This window comes from Entelurus aequoreus, linkage group LG13 (assembly GCF_033978785.1).
Source record: "Entelurus aequoreus isolate RoL-2023_Sb linkage group LG13, RoL_Eaeq_v1.1, whole genome shotgun sequence".
Classification (NCBI taxonomy): Eukaryota; Metazoa; Chordata; class Actinopteri; order Syngnathiformes; family Syngnathidae; genus Entelurus; species Entelurus aequoreus.
Genome location: NC_084743.1, coordinates 38,854,401 through 38,877,454, shown reverse-complemented (window position 1 = coordinate 38,877,454; position 23,054 = coordinate 38,854,401). Strand labels below are relative to the sequence as shown.

Here is a 23,054-nt window from a genome sequence, read left to right as displayed (position 1 = left end):
TATTATAATCCTTGAACAAAGAAACAGTGAAACTCAATGTATTAATCACTGAATTGAGAACTGGGGGTGGGATTAAATCAATTATCTTCTTCCCACTCCCTTATAGGCAAAACTGGACAATCATACTTACATACTGTACATTACCTTTTGCATTTTATTAATTTATATTAGTATGTATTGTCTACCTAGTATTTTTGTATGTCATTGCCTGAAATAAATAAATAAATGGAAAAAAGAAAAGAAAAATTATATCCCACAAACATAAGTATTCACAGCCTTTGCTCAAAACTTTGTTGATGCACGTTTGGCAGCAATTGCAGCCACAAGTCTTTTTGAATACAATGCCAGAAGCTGGGTACACCTATCCTTCCGCAGTTTCGCCCATTCCTCTTCGCAGCACCGCTCAAGATCCATCAAGTTGAATGGAAAGCAATGGTGCACACCCATTTCCAGATCTCTCCCGATACGTTCAATCTGATTCAAGTCTAGGCTTTCAAGGACATTTACAAATTTGTCCTGAAGCCATTCCTTTGATAACATGGCTGTGTACTTATGGTTGTTGTCCTGCTGCAAGATGAACCGTCGCCCCAGTGTAAGTTCAAGAGCACTCTGGAGCAGGTTTTCATCCAGGATGTTTCTGTACATTGCTGCATTCATCTTTCCCCTCTAACCTGACCGGTTTCCTGGTTCCTGCTGCTGGAAAACCATCCCCACAGCATGATGCAGTCCCCACCGTGCGTCACTGTAGGGATGGTATTGTCTTGGTGATGAACAATGCCAGGTTTCCTCCAAACATGATGCTTTAAAGTTCAATCTTTGCTGTTGTTTTTCATGGTCTGAGAGTATTTCAGATGCATGTTGGCAAACTTTTACGAAGGAATAGCTTCCGTTTGACCACTCTACTAATACTACATAATAAGAAAAATCCTAAAGTCTTATTTGACACTATTGCAAATCGTGTTGCACCTCCATCTCCTCGTGTGCCTGTGTACACACAGGATGATTGTAATACATTGTTGAACTTTTTTGGGAACAAAGTGCAAGGCATAAGGGCCAGTGTTAGTCCTCTCTTGGATAGTTTGTGCACTACACCGGTGTGCTCATCATGGTCTTCCTTTACTCCTGTCAGCCTACAAGATGTTCAGGTGTTAGTGGGCAAGATGAAACCCACATTGAGCCCTTCCTACTCCACTGTTCTTAAATGTTTTTGATGGTGTTGGTCCTTGGGTGGTAAAATTGATAAACCTTTCACTTCAGTCTGGCTCGATCCCCAGCTTTTTTAAGCCTGCTGTGGTAAATCCCATTCTTAAAAAACCTAATTTTGATCTGGTGGAGCCTATAAATTACCGTCCCATATCAAAACTTCCCTTTATGTCAAAAATCATTGAAAAAGTGGTCGCTAAGCAGCTAACCTCATTTTTGGAACAGCATGATTTTTATGATAAATACCAATCACTGCTCTTTTGAAAGTTTCCAGTGACGTGATGATGGCCTCTGACTCTGGTCGCGACACAGTTTTGGTTTTACTCGATTTGACATCTGCCTTTGATACTGTGGATCACAGTATACTGATAGATCGCCTCAAATCTGAGATGGGGTTTTCTGGTGCTGTTCTCCAGTAGTTATAAATGGAAGAACTTTTATTGTTGCTTTTAACAACATCTCCAACCTGTCATGTTGTGTGGCCCAGAGTTTTGTTCTGGGGCTTGTTTTATTTTTGTTGTATCTGTAGTGTCAACATGTTTCTTATCATTTATATGCAAATGATATTCAACTGTATTGCTCCTGCAAGAGTTTCACTTTTTATCTGAGTTCTTGAAATGCGTATCCTGTATCAAAAACTGTTTGTCCTCAAAATTCTAACAAAACGGAAACTCTGATAATTGCTCCCGATTAAAATATCCCCCTGATCAAGACCTCCCTTGGTGCTCTGGGTGCATCTTTTAAAAGCAGCCTCAGGAACCTTGGGGTTGTGTTTGTCTTTGGAGGGTCAATGTCGTCAGCTGACCAAAAACTGTTTTAATCACCTCAGAAATATTTCTAAAGTGAGAAATTTGCTGTCAAAATAGGACCTTGAAATGATCATTCACGCATTAATTTCATCTCGTATTGACTATTGCAATTCTCTCTTCACTGTTTTCATCAAGTCAACGCTAAAGAGACTTCAGACGGTACAAAATGCAGCTGCCAGACTTTTGACCGGTGCACCCAGAACAGCTCATATGACACCCATTGTATCTAGTCTTCATTGGCTTCCAGTCAAATTCCGCATTGAGTTTAAGATTTTAGTCCTGACTTTCCGTGGGTTGCAAGGTGGGGCCCCTCAGTACATCACTGACTTGTTATGCCCCTACTCTCCAGGGCGCAGCCTCCGGTCTTCAGGCCAGGTTCTTCTAAAGATCACAAAAACTCAATTTAAAACCCATGGAGACCTGGCATTCCAGGTTATAGCTCCCAGATTCTGGAACAACTTGCACCAGTCCCTCCGTGATTTTGACTGTGTTGACACTTTTAAGAAACATTTGAAAACTTCTCTTTTTAGTAAAGCTTTTAGTTAATGAACCTTTTAACTACAAACTCCATATGAGTTGGGAAATTGTGTTAGATGTAAATATAAACGGAATACAATGATTTGCAAATCCTTTTCAACCCATATTCAATTGAATGCACTACAAAGACAACATATTTGATGTTCAAACTTATAAACTTTATTTTTTTTTTGCAAATAATAATTAACTTAGAATTTCATGGCTGCAACACATGCCAAAGTAGTTGGAAAGGGCATGTTCACCACTGTGTTACATGGCCTTTCCTTTTAACAACACTCAGTAAACGTTTGGGAACTGAGGAGACACATTTTTTAAGCTTCTCAGGTGGAATTCTTTCCCATTCTTGCTTGATGTACAGCTTAAGTTGTTCAACAGTCCGGGGGTCTCCTTTGTGGTATTTTAGGCTTCATAATGCGCCACACATTTTCAATGGGAGACAGGTCTGGACTACAGGGAGGCCAGTCTAGTGCTCGCACTCTTTTACTATGAAGCCACGTTGATGTAACACGTGGCTTGGCATTGTCTTGCTGAAATAAGCAGGGGCGTCCATGGTAACGTTGCTTGGATGGCAACATATGTTGCTCCAAAACCTGTATGTACCTTTCAGCATTAATGGCGCCTTTACAGATGTGTAAGTTACCCATGTTTTGGGCACTAATACACCCCATTCTATCACAGATGCTGGCTTTTCAACTTTGCGCCTATAACAATCCGGATGGTTCTTTTCCTCTTTGGGCCGGAGGACACGACGTCCACAGTTTCCAAAAACAATTTGAAAAGTGGACTCGTCAGACCACAGAACACTTTTCCACTTTGTATCAGTCCATCTTAGATGAGCTCAGGCCCATCGAAGCCGACGGCGTTTCTGGGTGTTGTTGATAAACGGTTTTCGCCTTGCATAGGAGAGTTTTAACTTGCACTTACAGATAGTAGCGACCAACTGTAGTTACTGACAGTGGGTTTCTGAAGTGTTCCTGAGCCTATGATGTCGCTTGTTGATGCAGTACAGCCTGAGGGATCGAAGGTCACGGGCTTAGCTGCTTACGTGCAGTGATTTCTCCAGATTCTCTGAACCCTTTGATGATATTATGGACCATAGATGGTGAAATCCCTAAATTTGTTGCAATAGCTGGTTGAGATAGGTTTTTCTTGAACTGTTCAACAATTTGCTCACGCATTTGTTGACAAAGTGGTGACCCTCGCCCCATCCTTGTTTGTGAATGACTGAGCAATCTACTTTTATACCCAATCATGGCACCCACCTGTTCCCAATTTGCCTGTTCACCTGTGATGTTCCAAATAAGTGTTTGATGAGCATTCCTCAACTGTATCAGTATTTATTGCCACCTTTCCCAACTTTTTTGTCATGTGTGGCTGGCATCAAATTCTAAAGTTAATGATTATTTGAAAAAAAAAAACAATTATCAGTTTGAACATCAAATATGTTGTCTTTTTAGCATATTCAACTGAATATGAGTTGAAAATGATTTGCAAATCATTGTATTCCGTTTATATTTACATCTAACACAATTTCTCAACTCATATGGAAACAAGGTTTGTATAATTTGTATTCACTTTGTATCCTTTTATGATGTTGCCCCTGTTGTTTTAATTGAATTGTTGTTTTATGTCACCTATGTTTTGTACAGCACTTTGTGATGTTATCTGTGAAAATACCTTTATAAATAAAATTGACTTACTTACTTACTTGGTGTAACAGTATTTTGTTGATCGCAAACATGCACTCCTACAACTAGACTAGGCTTGTTTAGTTCTGTTCTAAGTTATAATTGTTCACGAAGTTGCAGTTAGGTGGGAATCAATAATAAACGTGTAGATTGAAATGGTTCTTAAATAACCTGTACACATGAACAATTAGCCGAATAGTGTACCGGAATAGATTATCATACAATTTCTTACTAGCTTCCCAAGGTGGTGTTTGCGCTCAAATACATCAATAATGTTGTACCTACATTCTAAACAATATGACTCCAGACGGATCTTTACCAGAGCGTTAGATGGCTTGTGTGCAATGTCAAAAGAACTACCTTCTAAATCAGGTATTTCTCACTTGCTCGAAGATTGGTTTGATCAAATTTTGTGGAAATGGAAGCATGGGATTGTTATGGTTATTGATGACTTGTGTCACTGCAACCATTTTTTGGCCTATGTGGCTGTTGCGGCATCCATTTTTTGTTTCATAATAAATGTATTATTGCGTAAATTCTGACGATCAAGTAATATTCCAATGGTGTGTATTTTTTTATCTAATGAATTTGTGATTTCTTCAATTGAATCTAACAATGCTAGTTCAGTTGATCTATTTGATCTGAATCCATAATGGCTTTCACTCAATATTATATTTTTGTCAAGAAATCTATCAAGCCGGACAATGCAAGGTTTTTCTAAAATTTTGGAAAACTGAGTAAGCAATGAATGTGTCGGCAATTTGTGAATTGGTGTTTGTCTCCAGATTTGTACATTGGTATCCCTTTTGCTATTTTCATTTGACGAAGAAATGCACCTGACTGTAATGATAAATTACATATGCACGTGAATGGCTTTGCAACACCCTCAATAACATTCTTTCCAAGCTGCATGTCTATTCCATTGCAATCATCTGATTTTTTTGTTCTTACAAAGAATCAGATGATTTGAATAACCGTCCTTAGTATCTCAGTCTCATCGATATGATCAACAAACATAGAACCCAAGTTTCTTTCTATCAATAGTTTGCTCACTCTTCACATCCAATGTATTTTAATACATTATTACATATACATTTCTATTTGATTTCTTTATAACATTACTTCATATTTTCCACAATTCAACTTTTATCTTCCAATAATTTATAGTAATAATCCTTTTTTGCAGTTCTTATTATGTTTGTTAATTTGTTTTTATATTGTTTGTATTTCTGTTCAGCCTCTTTTTTCTCACCTATATGAATATTTTATATAGCATATTATTCTTTTTGCAAACGTTTTGTTGTCCCTTTGTAATCCAGGGTTGTATTTTTTGTTTGAATGCTTTATTTATCTTTTTCGATGGACGATTTCTATCATATAGCATTTGAAATATTCTAACAAACTCATTGTATGCATATTAACATTTATTTTACTATAAACGTTCTCCCAATTATATGCAATTAAGTCTGCTTTGAAGGCATTTAATGTTTCCTCCGTTCTTATTCTTTAATAATATGTTTTTTGCTTATTGCTTATTATCTACTTCCATAGTAATATTTTCAACACCATTAAATCTCCAATTTGAATCAATAAACAGTGCAACCCCCCCACCACCTTTGTTATTTCTGTCCATATGTACACAATCATATCCATCGAAGTTGAAGTTACGTTCCTTTTTTAAAGCTGTCTCAGATATTGCAACTACGTTGAAAGGCTGTGCAAGATTATTTAAGTAGCTCATTATATGTTCAAAATGTGCATACAGACTTTGACTGTTGATATGGATAACTGACAGTTTGCCTTTCTTATTGATTTTGTTGTGATTTTCATCAGTATAGTATTCACATTTACTTTTGTCCATACAATAAAAAAATCAAAGTCATGTTCCATATCAAGACTTCTATGTTCATACTTCTATGTTCAGTAATGGTAAATGTTTGCAGCTTCTATAGTTGCATTTAGTCTCTGAATGCAGGACAGTTAGTCCCTGAGTTATGCATTTTTGTTGAAGTAGTTTATTTTACCTCACACTTGCTTTACTGGGACTTTTCAAGCTCCTCAGTTCTCTGCACCATCAGAACCACTGCTTCTTCAAGTGATCCATTACATTTTATGAATACTTGAGGTCCATGTATGGTGTATTTTCTTCATTTTTTTCAGGTATATGGTGCTCTTGATTATTTCTGCATTCTGCTTGGTCTGGTGCTTATTAATACACACGTAAGTTTCCTTGAGCTTTTTTTCCTCTTTCAGAACTGCAATCTTGTTTTTTCTGCTTAAAAATCGGTTTGTCTCCAGTGCTTCTCCTGGGCAACACATGACAAGCTTTAATATCATTACAGTTGAAATCTATTCCTTTTGACTAAAGAAAGGCAGCGATTTGTTGCTCTGTTGAGTTGTTCTCTTCAACCGCAGTATCCCCGCTGCTTGGTTCCACAGCGCGAGCATACGTGTGTGGTTTTACTTGTAACCCAGTGATTATTAGATCGTTCATACGTGAATATTGCTTCAAGTCCTCAATGTGATTCTCAAGAGGTGCACTTTTCTTGTCTTTGTCCTCATTTTTGGCTCAAACCTACTTTACTTCCTCCACCAACTCCAGGATACATTCTTGAGTTTTTTTAACATCTGCGATCTCTTTCCCAAGAAAGTCCAATGACGTTTTCGTCGATATCCACAGCGTCCTCCGCTCCTTTTCTTGGACGCATTTTGATCGGTCCGCTGTCACCGAACTTAGCCTTTTAGCTTGTTGGCGAGCTCCTGCGAGTCACTGTTTTTCCAACCGAACATAGTCAAACCACAGTTCTCCCGCGCTTAGCACTGGCTGACAACTTGTTTTCAATACTGTATATTTTTCCAGGATTAGACAAAAAAAACGAGTCATGCAACCATCCACCCGGAACTGGAAGTCTGACTGCGTAACTTCTGTGTGTTGTATTGTTGTTTATGTAAAGCTCCATTCTGTAGACAAATTCACACGATAAGGTACTTTCTTTGCTGCATATCCTGAACCCAAAGTAGAAAGTCCATGGCATATGCTAGTTGTCGATACATTTTTACATCATATTTTTTTCTCCATCCACCTCTTTGACACTATTTTTCTAAGTGCACCAAATTGAGAAAACAATGCACACTGACTTACTTGACACATACATATTTGGTGTATGTAGTCGTGTTTCTCTGCATACTTTATCCATGCCATTGCTATGTGGTTAAACTAATGTCATTAAAATTGGGCTAAAACATTTACGGTCAATAACCGTGGAGTTATTTAGACTGTTTAGCCGATTGGAGGGCTACCTTCAGCAGCTAGTGGGTCCAAGACATTGTACCCAAACCACACAGATTACCAATAATTATCTAACAACTTACATTACAAGTCTACAAACAAGATTTTGGTAGAAATGTTTCTGGTGGGGGAAAAAAAGGTTCTAAAATGTATATACAGTCTATAAAAAAAGCATCACGAAATCGTCCTTTTTCCTTGTCAGGAGGAACATTAGTTGGAAGAAATACTTAGGGCCTGATTTACTAAAGGTTTGCATGTAGTAAAACACAAGCAAGCTTGATAGCACACGCAAAGCTAACCTATAAACATGTGGAAAGTGAATTGCGCCTGGTAAATGAGCAGAATATGGCGTGCAATCCATTTTGCGTCCATCTTCATTAATATGCCAAATATATGCTGATGGTCAGAACGCCCACAATACTGGAAGAAGATGCATACCTAAATAGTTAGCTAGCACACGCAGCATGGCTGAAGTGGTTGCGGCACCTAAATTAGCATCTTTATTTAGCACGTCTGAAAAATATGTGCAAACTGACAGTTACACACAGGGCTGCCTTAACCCAAGGAAGGCCCTGGGGCTGAGGAGGTTTGGGGACCGCCCCCTAAACTGCAACAGTCCACCCTCCCCCACCACCCAGCCCAAAAACACACTTTGAAAAAAAAGAAAAAAAGATTTTACTTAACAGAACAGCAACAATGCAAAAATATCAACCATTTTAAAAATAATTGTGTTCATAAATACATTTGCTTCACGACGGGTGCATGCACATCTGTGCGATTGTAACAGAAGCCAGTCAACTTCAAGTGCACTGCTGGCCATCCGGGATACTGCCTGTATTTTTGATGTGGGTTTGATCCCCCGCTCGGAGCAGTCGGAAAAAACAATCCTGCCGAGAGAGAAAGAGAGAGAGAGAGAGAGAGAGAGAGAGAGAGAGAGAGAGAGAGAGAGAGAGAGAGAGAGAGAGAGAGAGAGAGAGAGAGAGAGAGAGAGAGACCGGCCGTAATTCATTTTCTACCGCGCCACATAGAAACATTAAATAATTTATAAACGACTGCCTTAACTTTCGCCTGTCCCACTAAACAAACCAAAACGCTTGTTTATAGATGTACAATGAAACTCCTCATAGGAAGTTGCCATTTGTTATAACTTTGTGACATGATACAATGCACATTAATGAACATATAAAATATAAATGTGACAGATTGTAGCCAAAGGCTGATTTCCATCTGCAGTCTCCAGCAGGTTGATGGTATAAACTACCATCAACCTACTGGGGATCTCATTGCAAAGAAACAAGCCCAGGGCTCCCACTAATTCAGCGTTGTAGTGAGTTCTATGTTTCATGCATTTATATTTGCAGTATTTATCTGCCACACGTGGAAAGCTGGTCCGTGAAAATAATGCCTACATTAAACTGGTCAGTGGTGCAAAAAAGTGTGGGGACCCCGCACTAAATCACTAGACGAAGCTGAGCTGTTTGTGATTGACAGCTATGAACACCAATCATTGCATTCCACCGTCAAAACTGGGGGCCCCTAACACACTGCTACAGGATCAGTGACGCCGTTGCAACGACAGACGATGGACAGACAAGAATCCTCTGTCCAAGCTGACACACACATATTTGGATCATCGTACCCTCATAGCTATTTCTACATTTTATCATCACGGGTCTGGCAGCTTGACTTTACCTTGTGGTGCTTTTGGGGATCTGATCTGTTTACCACACACACAGGTAGAAGTCACAATAGGTTCAGGTTGGGGTTGCATGGGCTGGAGGAAGGCCACAGTGGGGAAAGGCACTGACTAAATATGGGTCATGGACAATGTTCCCTCTAATTTTTCATGTGTGTGAGCAAACGCAAAAACTCCCTGAGCATTCAGTGGAGCCCATGTGAGCAACATCAGACGTCCACACTGTGGCTACACCAGCAGCACACCTGTCCCAAACCTGACTAAATAACAAGATCAATCTCCATCCATCCATCAATTTTCTACCGCTTGTCCCTTTCGGGGTCGCTGGAGCCTATCCCAGCTGCACAATAATAATAATAATAATAATAATACCTGGGATTTATATAGCGCTTTTCTAAGTACCCAAAGTCGCTTTACATGTTAAAAACCCATCATTCATTCACACCTTGTGGTGGTAAGCTACTTTCGTAGCCACAGCTGCCCTGGGGTAGACTGACGGAAGCGTGGCTGCCAATTTGCGCCTACGGCCCCTCCGACCAGCACCTATCATTCATTCAACATTCATTCACCGGTGTGAGCGGCACCGGGGGCAAGGGTGAAGTGTCCTGCCCAAGGACACAACGGCATGGTAAGAGGCGGGGAGCGAACCTGCAACCCTCAGGTTTCTGACACGGGCGCTCTACCCACTACGCCATGCCGCCCCTAGTAGTAGGCTAAAGTTAAATTATTTAGTATGCACTAATTAAAGGGGCAGAGCTTTAAGAGACATATTAGCTTTTATATTTTATAAGATATATTTTTTGTAAGAACCACAATTAATAAATATATTTCAGTAAATAACGTATTGTTCAAATCTGTATATAAATATGTACATAAAGTGTTGTAATTATATTGTAAAATGGATGGATGGATGGATGTTTAAAACAAAACTGTTATTATTAATTAGTAAGTATACATTTTTTGAGCCTTGGACAAGTCCCCACCTCATCGCAGGGCCAACACAGATAGACAGCAGTGTGTTGACACTGCTGTCAACACAAATGACAGCAGTGTTTAGGCCCACTTACAAAGACAATAACAAAAAATATTGTTTTTCATGAACTGTGTACTTGTATTGTTTGTCTGGGTGGAGGTCCTGCTTTGGAAATAATTTGAACCCCTTTCAGACATTGCATTTAGTTCCCATTAAAACATTCACATGTTGCACAATGAGATGTAAGCAGGGGATCATGTGTACATTCCTGCAACTTCCTGTTTGTAAAAAATATATTTTTATTAGTATTCATTTAATATACTAACAGCATTTCATGATTAATATTTATAAATTAAGATTCCTAATAAATGACACTAGAATAAGCACACATTTGATTGGTAAATCATAGTTTAACGAACTGGAATGACACTTTATGTGTGGTGTTGGAGTTGTCCGACTTTTTGTGTGTCTGTAAATGCATCACTGGCTAAGTGCCATATGTGCATGTGTTGGCGCAAATAAGAAAGAGCGAGCGGCTGCTGTTGATATAACAAAGTTGATTTTGGTCTGGTTTGTACTGCAGAAAATGAACAGTTTTGCTAGATATAATTTTTTTTACTAATGTTTTGGTGATGTGTTTATGGCCGAACAATAAAGACTTTTGCTCAGTAAAGTGATGGATGGAATTCATGTCCTCAAAGCGTCTCGACAGACGTTACAATATTTGAACAATGATGACGAAAACTGTTTTCTCTGTCGTGTCCGTGTGTCGAAAATTGTTATGCGCTTTGATTTTGTGCGCGGCATATATTTGCCGTGCGCAGAGGATGCTTGAGCAGTGCGCAATTGCACAGGCGCGCACCTTAGAGGGAACGTTGGTCATGGAGGTGTCAGACAGAGAAGGGGACACTCTTGCATGGCTGCTATCCTTAAAAGTGGATGGTATTCACCATCGGAATAATGGTGATGGAGAGACCTCCTCACTGTGGGAGTCAGGGACACTGGAAGAACTGAGAGACTGTTCTGGTGTAGACTTGGGGAAGAAGTGCAGGATGGAGGAGAAGAAGAAACAAGTTTCCGTATGGGGTATGGTCCCAATTCCACTGTCCAAAGTGTGCATTTTGCAGCCAGACCCTGTGGCACAAGAAGAACACTTGAAGTGGCTGATGGAATCAGACAACTGAGGGACAAGAGCAGAGCTCCAACAGCTAGGTAACCATGGTTGAAGTGGCACTGAACATAATTTTAGTGTAGCCTGTGCTGTATTTTCTGGGATTATAAATACACCTTTTGATAATGAGAGATATATTTATGAAGTCAAGTAACAACACATATGCAATAATAACAATGTTTTCCTGGGTTAAGCAACTTAGTAGTATAGTATTATGCAGTCAGGTGACTATTTTACTTGTGTAGTGTAATGCAGTATAATATATACTGTACATGTAGATTGGTAGTATAAGAGAAAATAGCCAATTTCATAGAGCCCACTTGAACCACTGGTTTATTACACATATGGTATTCCGTGTGTCCATCACAGTGATAATGAATGTACATGTGATGACATTGAAATACACATTTAGCGTATTTTATATTTAATATATTCGTATATGTATCGCACTTCTTGCCATTTTGGGTTGGAACGAAGTGATCAATTAACTGCGTTCTGTAAATAAGGAAACACCAGAAGTAGGGCTGGGCGATATATCGATATACTCGATATATCGCGGGTTTGTCTCTGTGCGATATAGAAAATGACTATATCGTGATATTCGAGTATACATTCTCACGCAGTTGCTTTTAGCTGCTGGCATTACACCACAGGCTCCCCTCACTCTTTCCTGTGTCTCCTTCTCACAGACAGACAAGCGCACCTTCTTACATACGTCACATACTGTCATGTCATACGTCACATACGTATACACCCTCGCGGAGCAGTGAGGTAGCAGCATGGGTAACGTTAGCTGTGATGCTAGCGCAGCCGTGCGAGTGGTAATACGAGAGAGAGAAGGTGCGAATCTGGTAACAAAAGAAGGAAGAATTAACTCCCCAAAAAAACAGCAGGGGGTCCATCGTCTGGCGGTGGTTTGGCTTCAAGTGGAAATATGTCGAACAGACAACCGTAATTTGTCAAGTTTGGGGCAAAAGCGTTGCTATAAAAAGTAGCATTACTGCTAATATGTAGCATCATTTGAAAAGTCACCTGCTAGAGAACGAAGAGTGCTCACTCCGCATGTCAACATCTCCGTTCGGTGCCACACCTTGAAAATGCCGAGGCAAACATTTCCAGATCAACACCGTATGAAAAAAATTGTGATTTTTTTAGTTGTGATTTCCTTCTCTGCACGAAAGTTTAAAAGTAGCATATATTAATGCAGTATGAGAGCAATGTTTTAATGTAGACACATAGAATCCTCATACTGCTGTGATTATATGCATCAAGTGTTCATTCAAGGCTAAGGCAAAATATTGAGATATATATTGTGTATCACGATATGGCCTTAAAATATTGCGATATTAAAAAAAGGCCATATCACCCAGCCGTAACCAGAAGGCAGAAAAATGGATTTAGTTGATGGAGCTGCAGTGGAGAATGCCAGCTTTATTCGGACTCCAGATCAAATACGAGTGAGATGGAAGAGAATGAAGCGGGTATATTGCAAGGCAAAGAAGCACATAAGCAAGCTTGCACAGAAAAAGAGCAACCCTCATCTGAAGCAGTATCGGGGCACAAACGGTATTTTCCATCGGACATATAATTTCTTCCATCGATCTGCAGAGCTTACTGAATGAACTTCGAGACAGTCGAAAGTTTTCTTTCCATTCTTAGTCCAAACATTTCTTCAAAACAACTCTCTTCCACCAGTCTTCGCTTTGGATTCGCATTAAGCAATTCCGAGAACCTCTTGGTCGTAGTGTCATGTTCGTGGCGCAATATAGGATCATTTATCAACGTTGCCTGCTATTTAAAAATCAACATGGCCGTCAAAAACATAGCATTATTTAAACTGTGCCAATATTACACCGGACATCAGGTACAACAAAAACTGGGCTGTTGACTCGGCCAAGTCTGCAATCATTAAAGAGCGATTTTTGAGGAGCCACAAAGACACCTTGTTTGGGTGTGACGTCATTGGTCAACCGGATAAGCAACACATTATTCCATGCAAAAAAGTGCCCCCTAGTGTACAGAAGGCACACAGCGTATGACCATTAGTCGCATTAGAGTACCTGGAATTTGTGATTTCACGTGTACGTGTGAAAATACAAAAAACAACTGAGAAATCACACTAATTTGGTGCATGGAAAAGTAGTCATTGACTTGAGATCTAATTAGACTTGGTAATTAGATCTCCCCAATAGAACTACACATGAATACACCAACAGTTCTTCCAAAGTGCCTCCTGTTGTAATCACAGTTCATCTTAAGAGTTGACATTTTCTTGGGAGGTGTTTAGAATATTAGGTGTTGACACATGACCCCTAATCCACACAGAGCTATATAACCTTGTTTAAATGATGTGGGTTTGCAATATAGGTCTTAAATCGGACCGCTAGCATGATTTATCATTATTTTACTTTCTCATTTCATTTCACTTCCATAATGAATCCTTAAATGCCACAAAATATTTAAGAGGGGACCAGCTAACAAATAAGCATGAAAGTGGGCAAAAGTCTATAAACGCCAATACCATTTGTAGGGAAATAATAACAATACAATGCATCCATTAATACAACATTCAGAACATTGCATAAATGCGGAGGCACGAGTACAAAAAAAAATGCACTGACAAAATGTGCATTAGTCATTGATCTAAAAATATTAATGTATTTTATGACTGTGATATTTTTCATATTTGTTCTTCACTTCTGCAAACTGTAAAGTGTAAACCTAAACAAACTCTCAATAATATGAGCAGACATTGCTACTATGAACTTGGGTGGCTTTTTTGGAAATAAATATAATTTAGAGTGATAGCATTTGCAGTCAGCAACAGATTTAAATAGAAAGTAGCAAACAAATCTTACCTACAACAGCATCCTGGTTGGGGGTCTTTGTGAGGGATCCATTTTCACCATCAGGTCTCTGGTTCATCATCTGCATCATGACAATCAACCATTTCCTTTGTGTGCAATGTCGATCATTTGACTTTCAACAGACAAGCTTTTCTTTTTAGAAATCTATTCTTTGTTGTTCCCTCTTTGCAAGCAGTTAACTTAAAAGTGGAGTAAAAAGTGGAAAGAATAATCAAGTCAAAGCCAAAAGGTGGAATCTGTGTTAATTCACCTGTGCGTCCCCAATGATCAAATCATTTTGCCCTGGTGTCTCGTTAAGGGGAACTCCAGGGCAGGGTAAAGATATGCATGCCCGTACAGCATCATGTGACTTTCTCCTTCCTACAGAACTGAAACAAAGTCAATAGTCAGCATACTATGTCATTGAATAAATACTAATAAAAAGCTTTAACTAATAACTCTGATCTTTGAAAACTTGCTTGCCTTGCCTTGCACCTGAAACTATTCTCTAAATTACAAGCTGTTATTGCTGCATGCTAACAATGTATGTCCCTTTCTTACCAGTCTTTTCTATCGCTTTTTTTCCTGTCCTTCTTTTTGTCAATTTTTGTCTGCTTTCCTCCGAGAAGTGATGTAATCCTTTGATCCTTTCGGTCTTCTTTTAACTTTGGTGCATCGGTCTTCTTGCTGCTTGGAACAGGAAACTTACCCTTACGGAAACCAAACCAGCTGGCCAGGGTTGAAGGAGAACTTTGCTTCATTTCACTGCTTCTCTCCTGTTCCTGAGACTTTTGCAAATTCTCTTCTATGCCCAGCATGACCTTCTCTTCTATCGTGGTGATTGTACTTTGTCTCTCCGGTTCTTCACAGACCAGTTCCCCAAATGCGTTTGAAAATTGTTGCTCAATCTGAAGGCGTCTTGCCTGTTCACGTTGGTGTTTGAGACTATGAAGTCTTTCACTTGACAACCCCACATGTGAAGGAACTGCCAGGCCTTCTTCAATTAGGAAGTGGTTCAAAAGAGATTGGTTCATTGGGAAATTATAGCTACTGGAGCAGTTCATACTTTCTGGTAGTACATCAACAAAAGAGTTCAAGGAGCTCCCTGAGTGTGTTTTGATTTGGGTGCGGAGTTTCCCAGATCGGTTAAAGCTCAGTCTATCCATGTAGCGTGCACCAAAGCTCTTGCTTCGAACTTTGGCCCCATTCATGCCCAATACTGGCTTAAGTGGGGGTCTGTCTGACACAGAGACTGACCGTTTGAACAGCCAGCCTTCCTCATCAAAGCCCCAATCTAACATCACGCCACTGTCTGAAGTAATGTGAGGACCACAAGGCTCAGAATTCAGAGAATTACAGCGAGTCTCAATCTTGCTTTGGGCTTTGTTATGAGCTCCATATTCATTGGTCATCGGATCACGAATATAAGTTTGAAATGTCTGGATGCCTTTAATAGACGGGTTTATGTCATCTTTGTCAATTGAATCATGAAATTTTACATTAAGAGGGATTTCTACAAAACTGGATGTGGAACTCTGACAGTTATTAGTGACACTGGGGTAGTAGGTATTTGGAAGGGTCTGAGGCATAACTTCGGAAAGTTTTGGCTCACTAATGCTCTCCTGAAATCTGTGTAAGATATTCTGACCTGGTAATATTGTAGCAGAAATATCTCCACTGCGACATATCACTGTTCTCTCATCTGATAACGTGGCTGATTCCAGTGCGTCTTGAACTGGAATGACTGACATCCTTGATGAGTGAGTTTTGAAGACATGTGCAGGGGCCTCTTTTTTAGCATAACATATTTCAAAATCCAATTGCGTGGGTAAGTATTGATTGTTCTGTGCAGTGTTGCTGTATATTGTCTTTTCATTCTGAGACTGAACTGCAGATGGATTAGTGCATACAGAGTGAGAAGCAGTTCTACGCAGAAGTGAAGTTGTCCGACCGGGGGGTGTCGGTGGCAATTTAGAAAGATGTTCTGAAGAAAGAACATCAGAAAGCAGTTTTTGAGGTTGTTTAGGGGCACAGGGTAAATTATCATAGGTCCTTTTTTGAACACAGTCACTGCTAGATGGAGCTCTGGCTAATTGCAACTCTATCGATAGATTTTTAGAACAATCATCACCCACAAGAGGCTTTGATGCTAAATAATGTTTAACAGGTGAAGCAAGAGGAGAAGGCTGTTGTATACGCTCCAGAGACTTGCAACTAGATTGTGCAATATTTCCATCATTTTCAACTTCAGGACTTGACCCATGCAGTTTAGCATAATTTGACATTTTGTTTGAAGCACTGTGTCCAGGTGCATTGGAGTGTCCTTTGGATTTGTGAGCCCTTATAAGATTCTGATGTAGAGGAGAATGAACACGTTTATGCCTTTCTGCTGCTCCATCTGCACTCTTGCTACGGATAATTAACGCCTTCCTTGCTGAGTCATTAAGAAGAGGTTTAGGTTTTTGGATTCTTTGTGGAGATTTCAAAATCCCATGGTCCTGGTTTGATTGGTTTCTGCACTGAAAAATTTCCACTGAAGAGCTGTGTTGCCTTGCTTCGCTCACACAAATTAAAGCTCTTGTTGCAGAATGTGGAATTACTATATTTGAATCGCTTGTCCTTGTTTCACCATCAACTGCAGGTCTGCCCTTTTGTCTTTTCATGTGATCCAGTCGGGATTTACGGTCGGTAGATCTTTCTTGATTATTATTACTATTACTTAATATTATGCCGGAGTTCTTATATTCTTCTTGTGACCCTTCATTGTTTTCTTCAGACTGTGTAAGACTTGCTGTTGGGCTTTCACTGATTGGCATTGCTGGGCCCCCCAAAAACGTTAAGTTGTCTGAAACAGGGGAAAGGACAATGTTAAGTGTTATAGACTCCTCTTGCAAAATGCTGTCATCATCTGTCATCATTTTATAGTATGAATTTCTTACTTTGTGATGTATGAAAATCATTTCTACTTCCATCAGAGTCAATGGCAGCAATCCCACCTTTGACATTTTTCTTTGTCTGGTCTGATGTTGTCTTCAGTGGGTCGGTCTTGACATCAAGTGAATAAATGTCATCATTAGAGGCCATGAAATCATTGCAATGTGGCACAGATGCAGGGTAAGATTTATCTTTGGGGCTGCTCCTCTGAAGGCTTTTAAGAGTATGTTCTTCCTTCCATCCAAAGGCTTTCTGCTTAAAAGGTACATAATAATTACTGGATGATTGATTGATTGTAGCACACTACAAGACAGGAAATTAAAACATTTGTTAACTGCAATGTTTACATACAATATACCTTATTTTTAGGAATTACAAAGTATTTAACATTTTAATTGTAGTAATTACAGATGTGCTGTGGATTCAGTTGGAATAATCATAGATGAATATAATTATTTTTTAATTTCCATTAGTCATGTCTCACTTTGTGTGAGCAAAGAGTCAAGACAGACAATTATTTTGACTCAATAACCACATTGTAGTAGTAACAATGTGTCTGAGGCCTGGTGTGCATGCGTACGTGTGTGTTTTTGTGTATATATATATATATATATATATATATATATATATATATATATATATATATATATATATATATATATATATATATATATATATATATGTACATATATATATATGTGTATATATATATATATATAAATACACATATATATATACACACACATATATATACACATATGTACATATATACATACATATATATGTGTATATATATACACATACATATGTATGTATATACAAACCCCGTTTCCATATGAGTTGGGAAATTGTGTTAGATGTAAATATAAACGGAATACGATGATTTGCAAATGCTTTTCAACCCATATTCAATTGAATGCACTACAAAGACAAGATATTTCATGTTCAAACTTATAAACTTTATTATTTTTTGCAAATAATAATTAACTTAGAATTTCATGGATGCAACATGTACCAAAGTAGTTGGGAAAGGGCATGTTCACCACTGTGTTACATGGCCTTTCCTTTTAACAACACTCAGTAAACGTTTGGGAACTGAGGAGACACATTTTTTAAGCTTCTCAGGTGGAATTATTTCCCATTCTTGCTTGATGTACAGCTTAAGTTGTTCAACAGTCCGGGGGTCTCCGTTGTGGTATTTTAGGCTTCATAATGCGCCACACATTTTCAATGGGTGACAGGTCTGGGCTACAGGCAGGCCAGTCTAGTACCCGCACTCTTTTACTATGAAGCCACGTTGATGTAACACGTGGCTTGGCATTGTCTTGCTGAAATAAGCAGGGTAACGACCAACCATGGTAACGTTGCTTGGATGGCAACATATGTTGCTCCAAAACCTGTATGTACCTTTCAGCATTAATGGCGCCTTCACAGATGTGTAAGTTACCCATGTCTTGGGCACTAATACACCCCCATACCATCACAGATGCTGGCTTTTCAACTTTGCGCCTATAACAATCCGGATGGTTCTCTTCCTCTTTGGTCCGGAGGACACGACGTCCACAGTTTCCTAAAACAATTGAAATGTGGACTCGTCAGACCACAGAACACTTTTCCACTTTGTATCAGTCCATCTTAGACAGCGGTCTCAAACATGCGGCCCGCGGGCCAATTGCGGCCCACGAGACGTTATTGTGCAGCCCCCACCTTAATATGACAGTTTAATGTTAGTGCGGTCCGTGAGTTTTAAATGAATGGCACTTGACAGCGCTGTGTGCGGAACTGAAGGAATCTACCAATCATGGTGTGGTTTAAGGCTCTCGACAATATCGAGGGCGTGCTGTGATGGCACTGCCTTTAGTGTCCTCTAGAACCTGTCACAGCATCTTCTTTTTCTCCATACTAACAGCGTGCCGGCCCACACACATGTTGTATGAGGCTGCTGCTGACACACATTAGGTATTGCAAGGCATACTTGAGGAACAGCCATACATGTCACACTGAGGGTGGTCATATTGTATTTTATATATTTTTTAACACTGTTACAAATATGCGCCACACTGTGAACCCACACCAAACAAGAATGACAAACACATTTCGGGAGAACATCCACACATAAACACAACATAAACACAACAGAACATATACCCAGAATCCTTTGCAGCCCTAACTCTTCCGGGCTACAAAAACACCCCCGCTACCCCCAACCCCGCCCACCTCAACCCCATCTCCCGAATTCGGAGGTCTCAAGGTTGGCAAGTATGCATTGACGTCACTTGCGTGATGCAAGCAGAGAAACATTTTGCCGCTTTTCCACGACACACACACACGCTCTTCTTCCCTCCCTCCCTCGCTCGCCCGCCTGCTCGCTCCCGCCCCCGTTGTAAACAGTCCGGGCGGGGAAAACTTCCAAAGAACTCCGCCGAAGGAGCGAGCGACAATACAATAGTGTGGTGCACTGGACCCCAGCGCTGATACTCTGACAGAGAGTCGCTGGGCGAATCAGAGGTGTAACACGTTAGCGGTGATGTTAGCCCGTTCGGGGCTAATTGTGCTACCGTGACTGTAAACTCCACGGCGGTAAATTTGCTGGTAATGTTTTACTTTCAGCCTTAAACATGACACATAATGTCTGTAACTTTACTAGCTCCTGTAATTTCAATAAACCCGAATTAATAAATTATATGTTAGTGTGTTCTAAGTAATCTACTTTATGAATAATCCTTATAGCTCTTTTCTGTAGTTGATACAGAGAAAGTTGCGGTGCACAGCAAATACAACTTGAAACGTCATTATACATCTAGACATGCTATAGAGTATGCAAAATACCAGGGAGATGAGATTCCGTCAAGAAAGCAAGCAAAAAGAGCGATGCAGCAGTCAAAGCTAGCTACATGGTGAGTGAGATGGTTGCTAGGGCGGGAAAGCCATTCAAAGAAGGTGAATTCATTAAAAAGTGCATGTTAGATTTTTTTTAAGAAATCTTTTCTTGCGGCCCAGCCTCACCCAGTTTCTGCATCCAGTGGCTCCCAGGTAAATTGAGTTTGAGACCCCTGATCTTAGATGAGCTCAGGCCCAGCGAAGCCGACGGCGTTTCTGGGTGTTGTTGATAAACTGTTTTCGCCTTGCATAGGAGAGTTTTAACTTGCACTTACAGATGTAGCGACCAACTGTAGTTGCTGACAGTGGGTTTCTGAAGTGTTCCTGAGCCCATGTGGTGATATCCTTTACACACTGATGTTGCTTGTTGATGCAGTACAGCCTAAGGGATCGAAGGTCACGGGCTTAGCTGCTTACGTGCAGTGATTTCTCCAGATTCTCTGAACCCTTTGATGATATTACGGACCGTGGATGGTGAAATCCCTAAATTCCTTGCAATAGCTGGTTGAGAAAGGTTTTTCTTAAACTGTTCAACAATTTGCTCACACATTTGTTGACAAAGTGGTGACCCTCGCCCCATCCTTGTTTGTGAATGACTGAGCATTTCATGGAATCTACTTTTATACCCAATCATGGCACCGACCTGTTCCCAATTTGCCTGTTCACCTGTGGGATGTTCCAAATAAGTGTTTGATGAGCATTCCTCAACTTTATCAGTATTTATTGCCACCTTTCCCAACTTCTTTGTCACGTGTTGCTGGCATCAAATTCTAAAGTTAATGATTATTTGCAAAAAATAAAAAGTTTATCAGTTTAAACATCTAATATGTTGTCTTTGTAGCATATTCAACTGAATATGGGTTGAAAATGATTTGCAAATCATTGTATTCCGTTTATATTTACATCTAACACAATTTCCCAACTCATATGGAAACGGGGTTTATATATATATATACATATTTGTGTGTCTACATATGTACATATATACATACATATATATATATATATATATATATATATATATATATATATATATATATATATATATATATATATATATATATATATATATATATATATATATATATATATATATATGTGTGTCTACATATGTACATATATACATACATATATATATATATATATATATATATATATATATATATATATATATATATATATATATATATATATATATATATATATATATATATATATATGTGTGTCTACATATGTACATATATACATACATATATATATATATATATATATATATATATATATATATATATATATATATATATATATATATATATATATATATATATATATATATATATATATATATATATATATATATATATATATATATATATGTATATAAAAATGTGTATATATGTATATATAATTTTTGTGTAATGGTACACAAAAATTTCGGTTCGGTACGTACCTCGGTTTAGAGGTCACGGTTCAGTTCATTTTCGGTACAGTAAGAAAACAACAAAATATAAATTTTTTGGTTACCGGTATTTATTTACCAAATTTGTAAACAATGGCCTTTAACATTGGGAACACTATAATAATTCTGCCCACGTTAATCAACATTAAACTGCCTCAAGTTGTTGTTGAGAATAAATACACTGTCAAAACTTTTCTTTTACCTATAAAAAGTGCAACATTAAACAGTTTCAAGTCAACTTGACATGCTTAACATGCTTAATTTATTACAGCATTTGGGAAGCCTGTAGTTGATTTTTATTATGTAAATGTTATATTTTTATCAACATGTGATAGCAGGGACCCTGCCATTTAAAACTAGGCTGCTGCATTTCTAATGATTAATGTAACTATAGCTGAAAAAATGGTACAATAGCAATAGGAGAGACTATTCATCCCTGAACACCATGGAGTTCATGTAGGCTTAATGATGCAGTTACATTATTATATCAACTATCAGAGACAGAAACTCTTCATTTAACATAATGTCCTTTTTTGCTGCTTCAACACAGCTCAATCAACACCGTCAGTGTAACCTGTATCGCTGTTGGCCTAGTATGCGTTGCATTTACACATGTGTGTGTGTGTGTGTGTGTGTGTGCTATAGCCGCACATATATTGTGATTGGGCTGTCACGTTGTTGGAATGGATGAAAAGCAGACGGGACGACAGCTCGTGGAGGATGATAACGCAGTGCCTTTAAAGCATGCCCCCAAGACTGTGGTCCGGGTGGACTACGAGATATAATGACTAATGAACAACTTTGTTCGATAATGAAAGATGCCTCAGCTCAAAGCCTGAGCCCCAACATTAATTAACTAGCATCCAAGAAAAGATGTCAGGTATGTGGCTTGGGCACATCAGATTAGATCAGTGTGTCGCAAACTGAGCAGTTTAAAGTCCTGAATGGTTGGTTTATTCATTGTTATTTTATTTTCTAATTTATTAGCCTGTGGAAAAAGTTAATGTTGATATTTACCTCAGAAGGCTGCAAATAGAAAAGAGGCATTACATTTTTATTTAAATTGTATTTGATATGCCATTGATATTTTTTAATTATTATTATTATTATATGAAACTGGATTTTGCATGTCACTATAAAGTTATATAAGCCTTGCTTGTTCAATATTCAATGCAAAACTAGTTTGGGTCCCTATTAAAAGGTTAATTTGTTCAACCTTGGCCCGCGGCTTTGTTCAGTTTTAAATTTTGGCCCACTCTGTATTTGAGTTTGACACCCCTGTGTTAAACGCTAAGCACTGACTATATGCACTCTGAATACGCACTGCTGATTGGCTGTTACCGCTCTGAATACGCACTGCTGATTTGCTGTTACCGCTCTGTTTGTAACCAATCGGATGGTTGTGTGGATGGGACGATGCTGGGTGCTGGGTGCTGTGTAGAGGACTGACTGAGACAGAGGCAGAAGGAAGCGGAGGCGGCTACTTAATATGTTCGTGTGGAAACTCGCTCGGTACACCTCCGAACCGAACTGAAACCCCCATACCGAAACGGTTCAAAACACATACCG

At 39.0% G+C, this 23,054-nt stretch overlaps 1 protein-coding gene across 3 annotated transcripts in view; it reads right to left on the bottom strand.

The window, feature by feature from the left end:
• Window positions 1-7,664: 7,664 nt before the first annotated feature.
• Window positions 7,665-23,054, bottom strand: part of LOC133663394 (uncharacterized) — a 166,486-nt gene continuing 151,096 nt past the window's right edge. The window contains exons 8-13 of one of the 3 annotated variants that reach the window (XR_009828332.1): window positions 17,152-17,401; window positions 14,774-17,057; window positions 14,484-14,601; window positions 14,225-14,294; window positions 11,058-11,329; window positions 7,665-8,413 (exon numbers count right to left, since the gene is read on the bottom strand). Coding sequence is in view for 2 of the 3 variants with exons in the window: in XM_062067833.1 (XP_061923817.1) it covers window positions 11,142-11,329; window positions 14,225-14,294; window positions 14,484-14,601; window positions 14,774-17,057; window positions 17,152-17,401 (2,910 nt within the window). In the remaining variant the exon portion in view is untranslated. Of the gene's footprint in view, window positions 8,414-10,335; window positions 11,330-14,224; window positions 14,413-14,483; window positions 14,602-14,773; window positions 17,058-17,151; window positions 17,402-23,054 lie in introns of those variants that run through there. The other 2 variants (XM_062067833.1, XM_062067834.1) reach the window with 2 other exon arrangements.